Source organism: Ptiloglossa arizonensis, chromosome 3 (assembly GCF_051014685.1).
Source record: "Ptiloglossa arizonensis isolate GNS036 chromosome 3, iyPtiAriz1_principal, whole genome shotgun sequence".
Lineage (NCBI taxonomy): Eukaryota > Metazoa > Arthropoda > Insecta > Hymenoptera > Colletidae > Ptiloglossa > Ptiloglossa arizonensis.
In genome coordinates, this window is record NC_135050.1 from 5,547,372 (window position 1) to 5,562,100 (window position 14,729).

The window sequence follows — 14,729 nt, forward strand, 5'->3', positions numbered from 1 at the left end:
TAATAAGAGTATTATCCTAAACAAATTATAGTAAAACTTGATAAATCTCATATAAATATAGGTCCATAAATTCTCTATTAAAATGTTATAACAAAAATACGAAGTGTGATTAAATTGGCGTTCAAAAATATAATACTTGTGACACTTTAACGATCACAAACTATTACTTCTCTAATAAGTAAATATGACTTCCGTTACATTTGTGGCTAAAAGAATTGTTACTCTTTCCTTCCTTATGGTTTTCCTCGTGGCATTTTTTATTTTAGAAACGCCATTGTTTCATCAGGAAAACATTCATAAAACAACGCTGTCTTATTCGTGTTAAAAATATTTTGTGGTTCGTATGCATTCACTACGTATTTTAAATTTCTTCTCCATTCATTGCATGTCTCGTTATCTACAAAATGTACACATTGCACTTTCCTCCCTGCATTAATCGAACCATTTTATTCAACACTTCTCGACAGCAGGAAATTCAGGCGTTCTCTTTCTCTTAACATTTAAATTACTTCCCGAGATTTTTTCCTGCATAATTTCGTTTTTGTTCTTTAAACCTGTTGAAACTATACTATAAGAAATGCCGAACTTATTAGCGATATCTTTTTCCTTTCATCAATAATTTTCAGTTTATCGGTTAATGTTAAGGTGTTGACAGATTTTTTAAACAGTTATTGTACTATATGGTACTTTTCACATAATATGTAATATGCAACGAAGCACGTTCAAACACGATTAACAAATAGCAATTAGTTTACGTGTGAAGGGGGAGGGGGGTAGGGGGAGAATGACAGAAGTTGATCAATTTCCTTATACAGCACAGAGACATAATAATTCAAATCATAGAAGGCAGCGAAGATAAAACTTTGAGTTACAGAGATGAACTGCCTATACTATGTTGTTCAAAACTTATTGAACAGTATAGTACTAGATTAAACTTATTGAACAGTATAGTACTAGATTAAATTTATTGAACAGTATAGTACTAGATTAAACTTATTGAACAGTATAGTACTAGATTAAACTTATTGAACAGTATAGTACTAGATTAAACTTATTGAACAGTATAGTACTAGATTAAACTTATTGAACAGTATAGTACTAGATTAAACTTATTGAACAGTATAGTACTATACTGTTCAATAATTATTGAACAACCCAGTATATCCGTGTACTCGAGTGTTTATTTTCATATACTCTAATAAAGTTTTTCCTTTCATTAAAGTAGAATACACTAGAAATAAACTCTTTATTATTTAACGATATATCCTACAAATGTTACAAAATTAAATTCTTTCTCAAAGACTGAGTTGCAGGCCAAAGGGTTTTGACTTTTGGCAAATGCATCTTTTTCCATGCATACGAGATGCATGTTGTTCAGGGTTGAGCAAAAGTTCACCCGTTATACGTCTTAATTATTGGCTGCCACGATATGTTTATAGAAACTGTAAATAAGTAGCGCTCCTATGCTTGTGCACATTGTCATTAACGTGTAAATATTGGCAGAATCGACTGTAGTAGTAGCGCCAGTTTTTCGCAAATATTTTGCCAACTAAGATTAAATGGTAGTTATATGTACAGGAAAAAGTTGTTCAGAGTGTTAAGTTCTACAACATATTTAAATTTGATAAAAATCGATGAGATGTACCCTTTTATGCAGAATCGCCATTTAATATGAGAAAAATGAATTCTCAAGTAGCGGGTCCAAGATTAGAAGGATGAAGGTTTTAGTATGTAAATCTGTCGCCATATAACAAATTCTCACGTGATACAGTTTGCAGCTGGGGTAGCAAAGTTCTGAGTGGGTCTCCGAGTAGTATGTATAGTGACAAGGCAGCAGATAGCGATCGTAATTTATACTCAGCTCGCGTATTCAGCATTTCCAATCTAAATGAATGAACAGCAATAGATAAGGAAGAGCTAATAAACGGCGTTGCTCTAAATCCTTTCCGAATGGATTGCATTATACGGAATCGATGTTACAAAATTACGAGTTTACAAAAATTTATCTATTTTTGGTTTTTATTTCGCACAGTTGCTAACAAAACGTTTTATAGCATTCTTCGCGGTTCAAGCGGAATGAGCTTTCCCATTTGGCTTGCAAACTGATAACTTTTATTCCAATTACCTACATTGTAATTAGAGAAAATTTATACGGAATATATCTTTATCGCAATCTTTATCTCTTTCGTGGTAAGGAATGAAACTTTCATTCAAATCATAGTTATTCCCCTGCCGTGCACGCGCGATAGATTTTCAAGCGTTAAAAACCTTTTTCACCAAGAACCAAATCAAACTCCCAAAACAATATCGTTTTCTAAAAAAAATTAATAATCATATCGAAGAACATTTGTACGTAAATATGCTGAAACGCTATCTTGAAAACTAAAGTTTCCAGAAGTGAACTAAACGAATATACTAAATTCTTCGAAATTTCGACAAACTTTGTAAGGCAGAAATTGAACTGAACACTGAACACTGTTCTTTGAAAAATGTGAAAATTAAATCCACGTATTCGCAGATGCTTCCAAAACTGTAACAGCCATAGGGCTCGCAGCAGTTCGAAGAAATAACAAACAAAAAGATAAACTCTCGCATTTTCCAATATTCTATGAAATTTTACAACAGACTCGTACGCCATTCCAGAAGCTCTAAAATGTATAGAAAAGGAAACATTCGATATTGGCAAAACTTGGATAGATCACGTTAGTACACAATACATTAGTACACAACTACCTCGTAGAAAAGAAATTAACTCACCTGTGTGAAACATGCGATATCCGACTCACGGTCGAACATGCACTTATTAAATAGGAGTTCGAGAAACGCAGAATAATTTTCGGAGCAATCACGAAGAAATCACTAACCGTACCGAGGAACGATAAAAAAAGAGACGTTAAATACCTCGAAGACAAATCTATTAAATATGCTTTAACGAACAGAACGAGACGCTGATAACGCAATAAGTGGTCGATACGACTTAAAACATACATAAAGGAAGAAAAATATATATATATATATATATATATCTACATAAACATGTATCGGTGCAAAAATTGTGTAAACGGTCGATAAATAACGCAACTCGTTCTTGGTAAATGTTATTAGTTCGATACAAAAAAAAAAAACGCGTATAATATTTAAAGAGTACTCCGAATAAAAATGAAAACAATACTCGAGCAATTGTTGGATCCACGTTTGTCAATATTTTCGAAGAAATGTCACCCCTCCCCCGTACGTACGAACATGGGCCATGAATTTAGGTGGTTTTCGTTAGGACTTATCCACGTGCCATTGTTTCGCAATGACCGATGAATGAGATCCGAAAGGAAACTACGAGCCGACATGCAAAATATAACCAGATTATCGATAGTCGCTCTCGGGATTAGCAGGATTTCGAACGGGCATCTGAGTAGTATGGATGGTGACTAGGAGAGAGATAGGAATCGTAATTTATATCGAGCCGGCGTGTCCGACGTTTCCAATCGAAACGAACGAGTCGAACAGTTGGAGATATGTTCGTGCTAATAAATGACGGAAACTGCTTTCCAGTACTTCCTCATAAATATAGTAAACAACTGGGTGAAAATTTATAAATCGTAGGTATCGTTTCCTTTCGCCGGAGCACACGAGACACGTGTATGTATATTATTTGCAATGACGCGTCGTAATCTCGTTCGTTTCTTTTTCTCTTTTTACTTTTTTCTTCTTCTTTCATTTATACGTACATCCCGTACGCACGCCTCTTAGGGATGTAACAGTTCGTTACGCACTGTTTAATTTTACGATACGCGAATATCATTACGCGATATCGTTAAAGCAACCGCGTCGCAATAAGATGTAATACTTTACGATCTTGCATTTTATCCGCCGGCATACATTTTATCGTCTAATAAATATCATAATTGTACGGGTGTTTTCATTCTTGCGAGTCGCGCGCACGACTAAACATCGCCGAGGTTTAGACCGTGCAGCAGGTAGGGCGCAGTTCTCGATTATATCGCGTGGAATCGTTCGCGTACGTAGCGGCTTAGTGACCGCGCTAGTGTGGAAATTAACACATCGGTTCGTTAAAATAAGTCAGAAGGCGTACCGCTAACAACCGACGGCCGGGTGAAAACTTCATAAGCGTTTCCTTCTCCTAAGAGGGACGGAATGAGTTACGAGCCTATAATTTATCCCACATTATTGCGGTCCGCTGCTATAGAACTCGGCGCACGGTAAACATATGGTAATCAGGCGATTTGACTCATCAAGGCTCGGCTTTGTAAATGGCACGGATGTCCTCGGTAATTTATGTGATGCACAAGCATGTAAGTGCGACCGGTGATCAAGCGAGCGCTCACCTCGATATGCTATCATTAAATTCAATGCAAACGCATTACGTATCTCCGCCTATGTTCGTAGCTGCGGGATTCGTTGGTGAGCGGACGGTGCGGCGGGGGGAAAGAAACTCGGGGTAGGGGGGAGAGAGAGAGAGAGAGAGAAAATAAATGACCGAAAGAGGAAGAAAAGTAAGAGCGACAAGAGCGAACCGATAAAATGTGCCTTTCGTGTGTTGGACAATCACCTTGCCGAGCGTGGAGAAGTATCGCGGTCAACGAAATACTCGATACACTTTGATTGATTGCCAGTTATAAATATTCGGCGTCGTGTACTCGCGGTGGAAAAAAAAAAAGGAAAAAAAAAAAAAGAACTCTATCCGCAGGCAGCGCGCATTTCACGAAACTTTCTCCAATAAATTTTATCTTTAGATTTGCACAGACGAAGCTAATGTAAATTGAATTCTTGAGAAATCGTTCGAAAATATGTATGTTCACAGCTCTTTCGTACGGTTCCCTGGGGTACACATTTCGCAAGAGGTCCTAAATGGAAGAAAATGCAACCAACGAGCATCGTGCAAGTATCGCGAAGTAATCGTATTGAACGATGAACCTGCAGCTTTTTCATCGGACGAAGTCGACAAAGTTCAATACTTTGTTCCTCGATGTGAAACCGAAAACGTTGCATATTTTTGTCTCCAAAAGTTAACGAATACCGTAAAACGAATAATTCATTCTCAAATTTCGTGCGTCGAATGGTTGATACAAATGTGACCTTTTACGGAGACCGAAATCAAAGACGAACGATATACTTTATTGTGAAAATTTATGCACGTCAAATATTACATGCATAAATTTGGGTTAATTATAAATTGCTATTCTAGAAAAGATTGATCGCTTTTATTATCTTCTGTCTTTGAAAACGTACGCCATAAATGTATCGTATTAACCGACGATGACTTTCAATTATTTAAGCAGATACTGCGTCCGCGGTGTAATATTTCACATTATTTTCTACTGTATTTTAATACCGAAAGCAAAAAGAGGATATTTGTGCCTTATCTAAAATTGAAGACTTAAATATTAAATGTTAGATTATGGCTGACAGTGAGAAGAAAATTACAGCCCTGTACAGCGGAACAAAATCCTCGAAACTTAGCCAAAATGTGTATCATAAAATTCTTAAAATAAACCCGATTATAACCGATGATAAAAATTTAGATATTCGAGTCCTCGTTAATTCTCATTTATAATGCAGTCACCTGAAATACGTGACAACTAACAGCCAATTGTATTTTCATCTCATTCGATTCACAGTTTACATCGATGTTTAGACCTCGAAATGTATCCTGTTTGTTTAATTTGCAAAATCTTACAATCTCCGAATCCAGGTTAGATATATGCAATTACTTACGAAAGTATCTGCGCACTTCATACATATAACGTATTTTACGTATTTAATCAGTTTTAAACTTAGAATTACCAATTCTAATTTACTTTAATATAAGCTTTGGTTAACATACTTGGATGCACACAACTCAGAAATTATATACGGTTTATTTAAATAACGTGAGACACGAATGGAGCAAAATAAGCGTGAATTTCATTTAAAAAAGACCAATTCAATCTATGCAAAATAGCGTACCGTATTCAATCCATAATAATATTTGGTTAAATCAGTAATGATATTAAATATTTAAGACTGTGTGGTAAAGGTTTCGATTTTATTGGTAGCAACATTCGTTATCAGATAATTGTTGAAACAGAAAATTGTCTTATAGAGTAATTTAAAAATCCTAAAAAATGTAGCTGCATTTTTTCCAGCTCCTAAACGGTTCATACAAGTTAAAATTTATATTTGTGATAAATCGTACGATGAATTGTACAAGTTGTACAACAGGTTGATACGACCAATGTAGCTACATACTAAATTAGCTACACACGTTACTATTTATCGTACAATAAATTCTGGATTTATTGGATATCGTTTGTGGCTTTTTCAAACGGATTGATTGAACCGTATATGGTTGTTTAGGGACTGGTAAGAAATTCTTTGTATTATTTCAACGTAATTTTAATGTAATCTTGTACCGATTGTAGAAATTCTTCGATACCGAAACAACACACTCATAGAGTATTCTAGATTAATATTCTTTTCATAGTAGATATATGTATCATATCATATTATGACGCCTTGCTCTTTTCGACATATTTTTATTAGCTTTACTAATAAAGAACACCATTTCAGTGTATTTCGCCGATTTTCTTTATTTTTACGTACAGATATGTTACAGAGCATCGAAAAACAATATTAACTTATTTTTTATCGAGGCCTAAAAAATGGTAAAACAAGTATCTGAAGCTAGCAGTAGCACAGATAGATTTTACTATTTTTTACTATTCTAATAAGACTTTATTAGAATAGTAATGGAAAATGATACTTGGTCGATTGTTAATCGTACAATTTATCGTAAAGTATTCGATCCCTATCGCAGTATATACATTAATAACCAAAATATTATTAAACAAATATATAAGAAAGTTTAAGAAATTAGAAACAAAGGCATCTCAAAAGTTTCTAGCTGGAATTTCTCTCGAAAAACTATAAGAGCAATTACAAATTTACGTCCTCCTCCGCGCAATATGAAAAATAAGCAAAAATATCTTCTAATCAAGCTGAAGAAATAAGTAGCGAAAAAGAAGAAATAAATTTCGCATAATTTATTGTTCGTTTTAGAATATTAAATATGAATATCGAGTGTTTGAATTTTGATCGTATTTTGAGAAATTTAACCCATTGTCCACTAGTATTGGAAATTAAATAATTACAATTAAAGAAGAACATTTAACTGCAAGGTACTATACACTAAATGAGAACAGAATAGAGCAGAATAGATTGTTCAATAGTAATAAATCTAAAACCGTATCTATTGAGAGCGCATTCAATTATCAAACACAGTTTCGTATTTCTAATATCGAAAGTCCTATTATCCTTCGAATAAATATTTCAAGAATTGTAATAAGAAAAGTGTCCAGAATAATCTATTATGTTCTTCGTACAAAACGATTTCTTAATTTATTCCGAATGACAGAAAATAAATACATCGTGGATATAGGCTTAACTTTATTTATATTAATGCCGCAATCATTTTCTTCTATGTAATAGAGTTATAAGCCATTATTAACTTGTCAACGAGATTATTAGAATCTTATAAATATGCAAATTCCTGCTAATGTCATTACTGTCGTTACCATTGACGTTGTTAATGACCTTATTAATCGATACAAATGTGTATCTCTAGAATATCATAACGTCACGATCTAAAAAAAAGTAGAAATTTTACTAAAGTTTAATATACATAATGTGATTATTATGCTTTAGAAATACGTTTAGTAATCACTAGTCGTTTTATTTACGTTTGTATTATATTTAAATCACGTTGATGCAATTGATCAAATATCGAATAATAGTTACGAGTTTTATTATACTTAATATTATATCGTGCTAATGCTTCATAATAATTAATGATAAAGTAAAAAGTATTTAAATTTTTAGTATTAACACAGACCAGTTTCAGATTAAAAGTTTCACCTCAAACGAGGTATAAAATCAACCGAACATACGGGATTTCGTGTCCACATCGATACTGTATTACCGACTGATAATTTCAGGACTGTAATCGAAAACCTATTCTAAAATGTGTTAACAAACGCTAAAAAATGCCTGTGTGTTTATATACCTGTAAATTCTTTAGAATGAGATTTGATACTAACAATAAAATACAATATCTCTCTGGAAATATAGAGTGAGGTACGTAAATGGTTCCACTTCGATAACGCCATAAGTAAAAAAGAGGGTGTATGGTCGCCACGCGTATCAGAAGTGAAACTTTTAGAATCTATATGAAAATAATTTCTACATAACAATTAATGTCGTATCAATTTTATAAATATTTAATGACGATGTTTTCATACGTGTCGAACAAATTTCTTGTCCGTACTAGTGTCAAGAAATTGGGTAACTGTAGTTAAGGGTTAAATACAGAATGACATAATAACGATTACAACGTATCACGGGATAAATAAACTTTACTAAAGTCATTTTGAATAGTTCTTGCAAATCCCACCACTGTTTGATGGGATTATACATTTACTATATATATTTTTATGAACGTCGTGTAATCAATATTTGACTCAATGTGTCAACGATAAACAAACATACAAACGATAATTTAAGTAAATATATATATATATACAACCAAAGAAATAAATGAATGAATATTTATTTAATGTCAGTGCATTTATCGCGTGACAAAACACAAATTGAAAATGGATAACCCGTCACTGAACAGAGTGTACGTGAAAGAAACGAATGTATGAAGCATGCTTAACCCACTTCACTATCTCTTTGCCACTTTAAAGACGACCTGAGTAGGATACGAAAATGTGAAACGCACTTGCCTCGTTTTATTACTCACTGAAGGGTGAGGCAAACCTAAACTACTCTTTCCCCTCTCTTCAAACGCCAACTAACTGGTAAACACCGTAAGAAAAGGAATTGTGAAACTAAGCGTACTCGCTACATTAAAAAGTGGGACCTCCCTCCGCGTTTCACTTTTTATTTAATTCCAATACCTAAATAATCAACTTTCACTACCATGCCCTAAGAAATTTCATTCCAATGACTTTAGCGGAGATTGGTTCAATTGAATGTCGCATAGTTTCAAGAAAAACATAATTCGATCAAATTACCTTTCTCGTGTAAAAAAGATTTAAAGGTTAAATTTCTTTTTCTACATTGAATTATACATTTCAGATCACTTTAGTCGATCCAACTAGTCTCTCATACACAAAAATATTTAACTATTTATATCGATAAGTTATTATTTTGGGAGATAGTTTAATTTTAATTATACGAAGTGTTGTAACTGCAATTGCTTCGATAGCTTTGTCTATAAGTATCCCAAACAGGTATAAATCGGTTAAAGTGGAGTAAATCGGGTGTGGTCGGTGCAAAGTTTCATCTCCTTCCACTTCCCATTCTGTGTTAGACACTGAAATGCAAATATTTACCATTCCTCTAATTGTTCTCCATCGTCACCTATCATTGTGACGTCTATTGGCCCATAGATTGTGGTCTTCCGAATGCTTATAAATTGAAACAAGCGCTTTGGCCGACGAAAACAATTATTGCACATCTCCAGATTTAGTGAAAGTTTGTATCTCGAACGACTCCGTTAATTATAAGCGAATCGGAACCCAGATCTCACTCTTATTAAATATTTTTACGTTTTTACTGTGATTGCTTCGTTTATAATTTGCAAAATGTGTGGATGTAACATGAAATGTTTACAAGGCAGTAGACGTGGTTTACAATCACGCTATATAAAAAAATATTGAGAGAGAAAAGACTTTGCATTCGAATCAAAAACAATTGGTATCGCCACACCTTTAACGGTATATACATTTAACGACTTTAGTACAATACTTCGTAGATTGTCTGAAATGGAAGTAACTAATGTGTTTGCGTCGAGTTCAGATGGGAGTGAGAGAATCCCAGAAGTCTCACGAGGTCTTGCTTAGAGAGCGGTGCTTTAGATAAGCTTGTGATACTCGTGTAGACGACGTAGATGTCGTTGGCCCTTCTGGCTTGCTTTAATTACGTTGATATAATGAAACGAATTACAAGAAATCCTGCATGGGAACAAGAGTTTCCTTTGAACGACAAGAGAGAAGCAGTTTTGGAAGAATTAGGGAAAAGATTGGTTATTAAAAATATTAAAAGATGCGATTCAATTCGAAAATAACAGAACTACTTCTCATAAGAATACAATTGAAGTAAGTGGAGGAACACTAAAAACAAAGAAAACAGGGTTCAGATGTTTTATTTGTGTAGGAAATAATAAGGAATATAGCAATGTACGCAACAATTGGTAACAACAGATTTGTAATATACATATGACGAAGAAAAATAGAATTTCGTCTATGCGATGATAAATATACACATTTTTTAAGAACATTTGCAAGTGGAATTCATTGCCTTTTACCCTGTGGAATTGTAACATTTATTTGAAAAAAGATCAAATTGTTTATATAATTGGGTAGAATGATAATACGCGAACACTGTTTACACAGTGCGAGTGTAAAATATTTGTACGGGTCAGAACTGACCCAAATAACGCCGCCCACGAGTTCCTCATCAGAGGAATAAAGTGGAGAAGATAAAGATCGTGAAACAGTATGCATTTTGTTAATCATCGTTCAGATGAGAAAGATTCTTTCGCAGCTTGTAGATATCGTTCTTTATTACCCCCTGCTTTTATTTCGACTATATTCATGATCGTGGCGCTATTCACGTCGTTGCGTCAATAACGAAAAAGTTTCAAGCGCAAACTCATCTTTTCAATTCGGATGCCACGAGTATGAGCGGTAAGATCGAGTACCTGGAAAAGTATTCGATAGCACCTTCACCCAGCAGAGATTACTACGGGCTCAAAGTACTCCGTGATCAGGTGCTGACGAATAGATCGCATTTTCGGAATTCTGCCTCGTAACTTTACCACTTATTCCAGGTGATACTGTATCTTTGGAAAATTTCGCATGGTCCGCACAAAACACCGATTGTACGATCCTCCAGTTTCGGGGACTTCGAGCATAATAAATTACTACAAGACGAAATTCGACGGGCTTTTGGTAACGAGAAACATCGAACCCTTAGATTAACCTCTCCTCAAACAATATCGCGCATGTTTAAAATTCAGTTTCTTCGTCAAAATACAGTTCTTATATTCAGTTTTTATATCAAAAATTGATATGTATTAATATCGCAAACATTTCACACGCAGGAATATTACAATTATTTCGTCCCAAAGTATTACAATATTTTCTACCAATATTCGTTATATGAATTGTTTGCTAAAATCAAATTATATACGGTTAATATTTTTTCCACAAATTTTTATTCGTCCCATGATCGCTAAGGAACCATACACTCGGAATTTTTAAATTGCAACGAAACACTTCCTGCAGAGATTCAGTAACTGCAACATATATAAGAAAAAGTGTTTGTTAATCGCAAAGGCGTTGTTCAACTACATAATTGATGTAGACGCATCATGTGCTATAGACTTTCGATCAGCTACACTCCGAATAACTGTCTGAATGTTTATTGCTGGCACACGATGGCTCGATTGCGCAATTTTCCACGTTTATACTCATCGAAATGACTTCGATAATAGCTTATTGCATTTGAATTAACTTGTACTATAATGTTGTGTATACAAACATATAACATTCCGCTTAAAAAGATCTAATTTGATATTGAAATCTCCACCATTTTTCTCTGACAAAACTAGAAGAAAAGAGAAAACTTTCTGTTACATTATGCCCTTTTTCTTTTTTCTTAAAACATTGTTTCAATATCTTTCGTCGTTTATGAGATATCCCAAATTTCCAAATGAAACAAATACCCTGTACAAATAAATATGAACGTTAAAGTGTGTCAGAGAATAAAGAACGAAAAGGGAAGAAAACGGATTATTTATGATTCAAACAATATTTTTACATACGAATCATTTCTGAAGAACTTTTAACTACGTATAATTGAAAATGGTTCGAATATAGTAGTATTTTATTTTATTTTTATCGTGAGAATCTCGCAAATTCATTGACAACTCTGGTGAAGACAAAAGGAAAAATATAAAAGTTAATTATTCATATTGTTACATGTATACCTAATCTTAAATTGTTATAAAATTCACAGGTAAACACTTACTGGGGCATGTAAGAAACATAGCGTCCGGACAAAGAAACACCCTTCTAACGTTGCCAAAAAATCTGATCGATAGATTGGTTAGGTATTTGACAGTGAATGATATCGTAAAATTGACATCATTATCACATGTGGCTAAAGAGGTAACACAAATCGAATAAAACAATGGTTACCGTGTATCTTCTTATTTACTTCGTACCTCAAACTTCTAGATCTTCAATGACAATTGTGTATGGGAAATACTGTACAAGAAATACAAGCCATTAACGAACAACAAGTACGAGAAATTATATGCTACGACCTACGACTGGAAACAGCTGTTCCAACAGGCGCAAATTGAAGGAGTGATGAAGGAACAAAAGGTATTGGTTTTCTATTAGGGTGGCTGTATTGAAAAGTAACAACGCAAATCAACAGTTCTTACAAATTTATTAAATATCGACAAGGCAAACGGTTCCCTAAGACCCTTGTATATTTCTTAAAGAGAAACACTACCTTGCACTAAAATCATTACTTTTTGATTTTAAAGTGCAGTGTCCTGCTTCTATAGTATTTTAATCGAAAGGAGCGTGCCTCGATTGCTATACATTTCAATAAAAATGAACAGAAAGTTCGTAACTTTGAATTTCGTAGACACAAATACTGATATTTGAACATTGTTTTCTGACAATACGTAATTTATAGTATAAATGTTTCATACATATGTTAAAAATACATACTTTGAATAACATTTCTATCAATTTTTACAACAAAATGTTAATGTGTATAGAAAATTTAATCGTCTTCGTTCCACGTTATCCTAATTTCCTAATTGCATGGTGGGATGAATTTCTCTAGTTATAATGATTCGAATTGAATAAAATTGGAATTTTTTGAAAATATACAAGAGTCTTAGGGAACTGTTTGCCATGTCGATATTTAATAAATTTGTAAGAACTCTTGATTTGCGTTGTTACTCCTCAATACAGTCACCCTAATAATAAATGTTACAAATAGAATACATTCGTTATTATTTACAACCATACTTATAGGTACCTCCTCGAGCTCGTGGGTCAACGAATCCAAAGTTTGAAGACATTTCGAAAAATTACAACGCAAATTCCAGGGGAACGATGCAAGTCGTTCCATCCATAACACAATCATCGAACAAATTATCAAAGGACACTCGTAAGAGAACCATTCAGAATCCCGTTTCGAAAAAGTCGTCAGATGTTCATCTAGATAGATTAGCGATCTATGAGAGACGTCCAATCATTGAGTCGCTTCAAATGGTTGGAATGAAATCAATGAAAGAGATGAAAGATCAAACAAAAGTCCACGCGAAAAATGAATCGAAACACCAGATGGAAAACAGACAATCTTTGATCGGTAAAGCTACCGAGGGGAAATCGAACAAGGATCAAAATTTGCAGAACAGAATTCGTAGAACAGATGTAAAAATTAGCAACACGAGCATCAAAACGTCGAAAGAGAAACAACCCAATTCTGTTAAATCGAAAAGTTTAACGCTATCAAAAGCTTCCAGAAACGAGAAAACTGGACCGAATTCGGTAGTGGACCAAAGTAAATCAAAAACGAAAAGCAAAACGAGGATTGGCCAGAGTAAATCGTCGATTTTAAACACGAATACAGCCCTACTTGCCGACCATTCTTCGGTAGGAGACTTTGGTAGTCTCGATAAACTGAAATTGTGTGTCAGTGATGGAAAAGTGCAAGGAGAATATCGAAGAGTTGTGGAGCCTCCGAGAACATTGAAAAGCGGGTGCATCAGGACATCCCTTGATCGGTTGTCTGAGAAATCTGAACCTTTGACTGCCAAATCGATGGAGTCCGTCAATAGGATTAAAGTTTCTGGTATGTATGCTACTTCCAAGAACGTGAAAGTACCAAAAGTGAAAACAAAGAAATCAACGAAGTCGAATAAAAGTGAATACAAAATGGTCATACCAGAGAATAAACAGGATATTTTTGAAAGATATGGACTTTACGATACATATCTTTCGCCGAGAAAAAATAACAATGTCGAGGAAAAATGTTCAACTTATAAAATGATCGACAAAATGGGCTATCAACATTTCTTGGATTTCACGAATTCTTACCGATAAAACGGTCACTGTTGCTGGACCTGCTGACGTGAATCGACATGGATTACAAAAGGCAAATTCGATCTATTATTTTGATCTGTTATTTCGAAATTATGGGAATTTTCTATGCACAAGTATAAAGTTTTTGGCAAAAAAAGTCTTGCAATTTTTATGTATTAGAACAATTTATTCGACTACCTTTATTCGACAAATAAAGAATAAATGGATATATTCCAAGTCAATAATGTTATATCAAAAAATTAAGATGCATATATGCATATTAAAATATAAAAGTGAATAAAAATTAGTTGCGAGTACCTAAATGAAAAACTGAAGTAATTATTAAATATTGTTATAAATTAATGACTATATATAATTGATAATTTCTTTTTCAACTCTGAAAATCAAATCGAATTATTAAAGTACGATAAAAGAAAAACAAAAGTATAGTTAATGCAATTTTGCAGCAATTTTAACAATATAGAATATCAATTGTACGTACAAGGAGAATAGTTCACACATGACTCTGTATAAATTTGCAATGAATGAATTAAT

The 14,729-nt window shown here is 33.8% G+C and overlaps 1 protein-coding gene across 1 annotated transcript; it reads left to right on the forward strand.

Annotated features, from left to right (window-relative positions):
- The first annotated feature begins 10,741 nt into the window (after nucleotides 1-10,741).
- On the forward strand, nucleotides 10,742-14,195 carry LOC143144901 (uncharacterized). Its single transcript, XM_076307783.1, has 5 exons — nucleotides 10,742-10,831; nucleotides 10,892-11,012; nucleotides 12,082-12,233; nucleotides 12,303-12,452; nucleotides 13,122-14,195. The coding sequence occupies exons 1-5, from the start codon at nucleotides 10,742-10,744 to the stop codon at nucleotides 14,193-14,195; spliced, it is 1,587 nt and encodes a 528-aa protein (XP_076163898.1).
- The last annotated feature ends 534 nt before the right edge of the window (nucleotides 14,196-14,729 follow it).

Excerpts from the sequence above, each read along its gene's own strand:
- LOC143144901 (XM_076307783.1), top strand. The coding sequence starts at position 10,742 with ATGAGCGGTAAGATCGAGTACCTGGAAAAGTATTCGATAGCACCTTCA. Across the intron at positions 10,832-10,891 it reads TCAAAGTACTCCGTGATCAG|GTGATACTGTATCTTTGGAA; the intron begins GTGCTGACGAAT and ends CACTTATTCCAG. Across the intron at positions 11,013-12,081 it reads CGAAATTCGACGGGCTTTTG|GTAAACACTTACTGGGGCAT; the intron begins GTAACGAGAAAC and ends TAAAATTCACAG.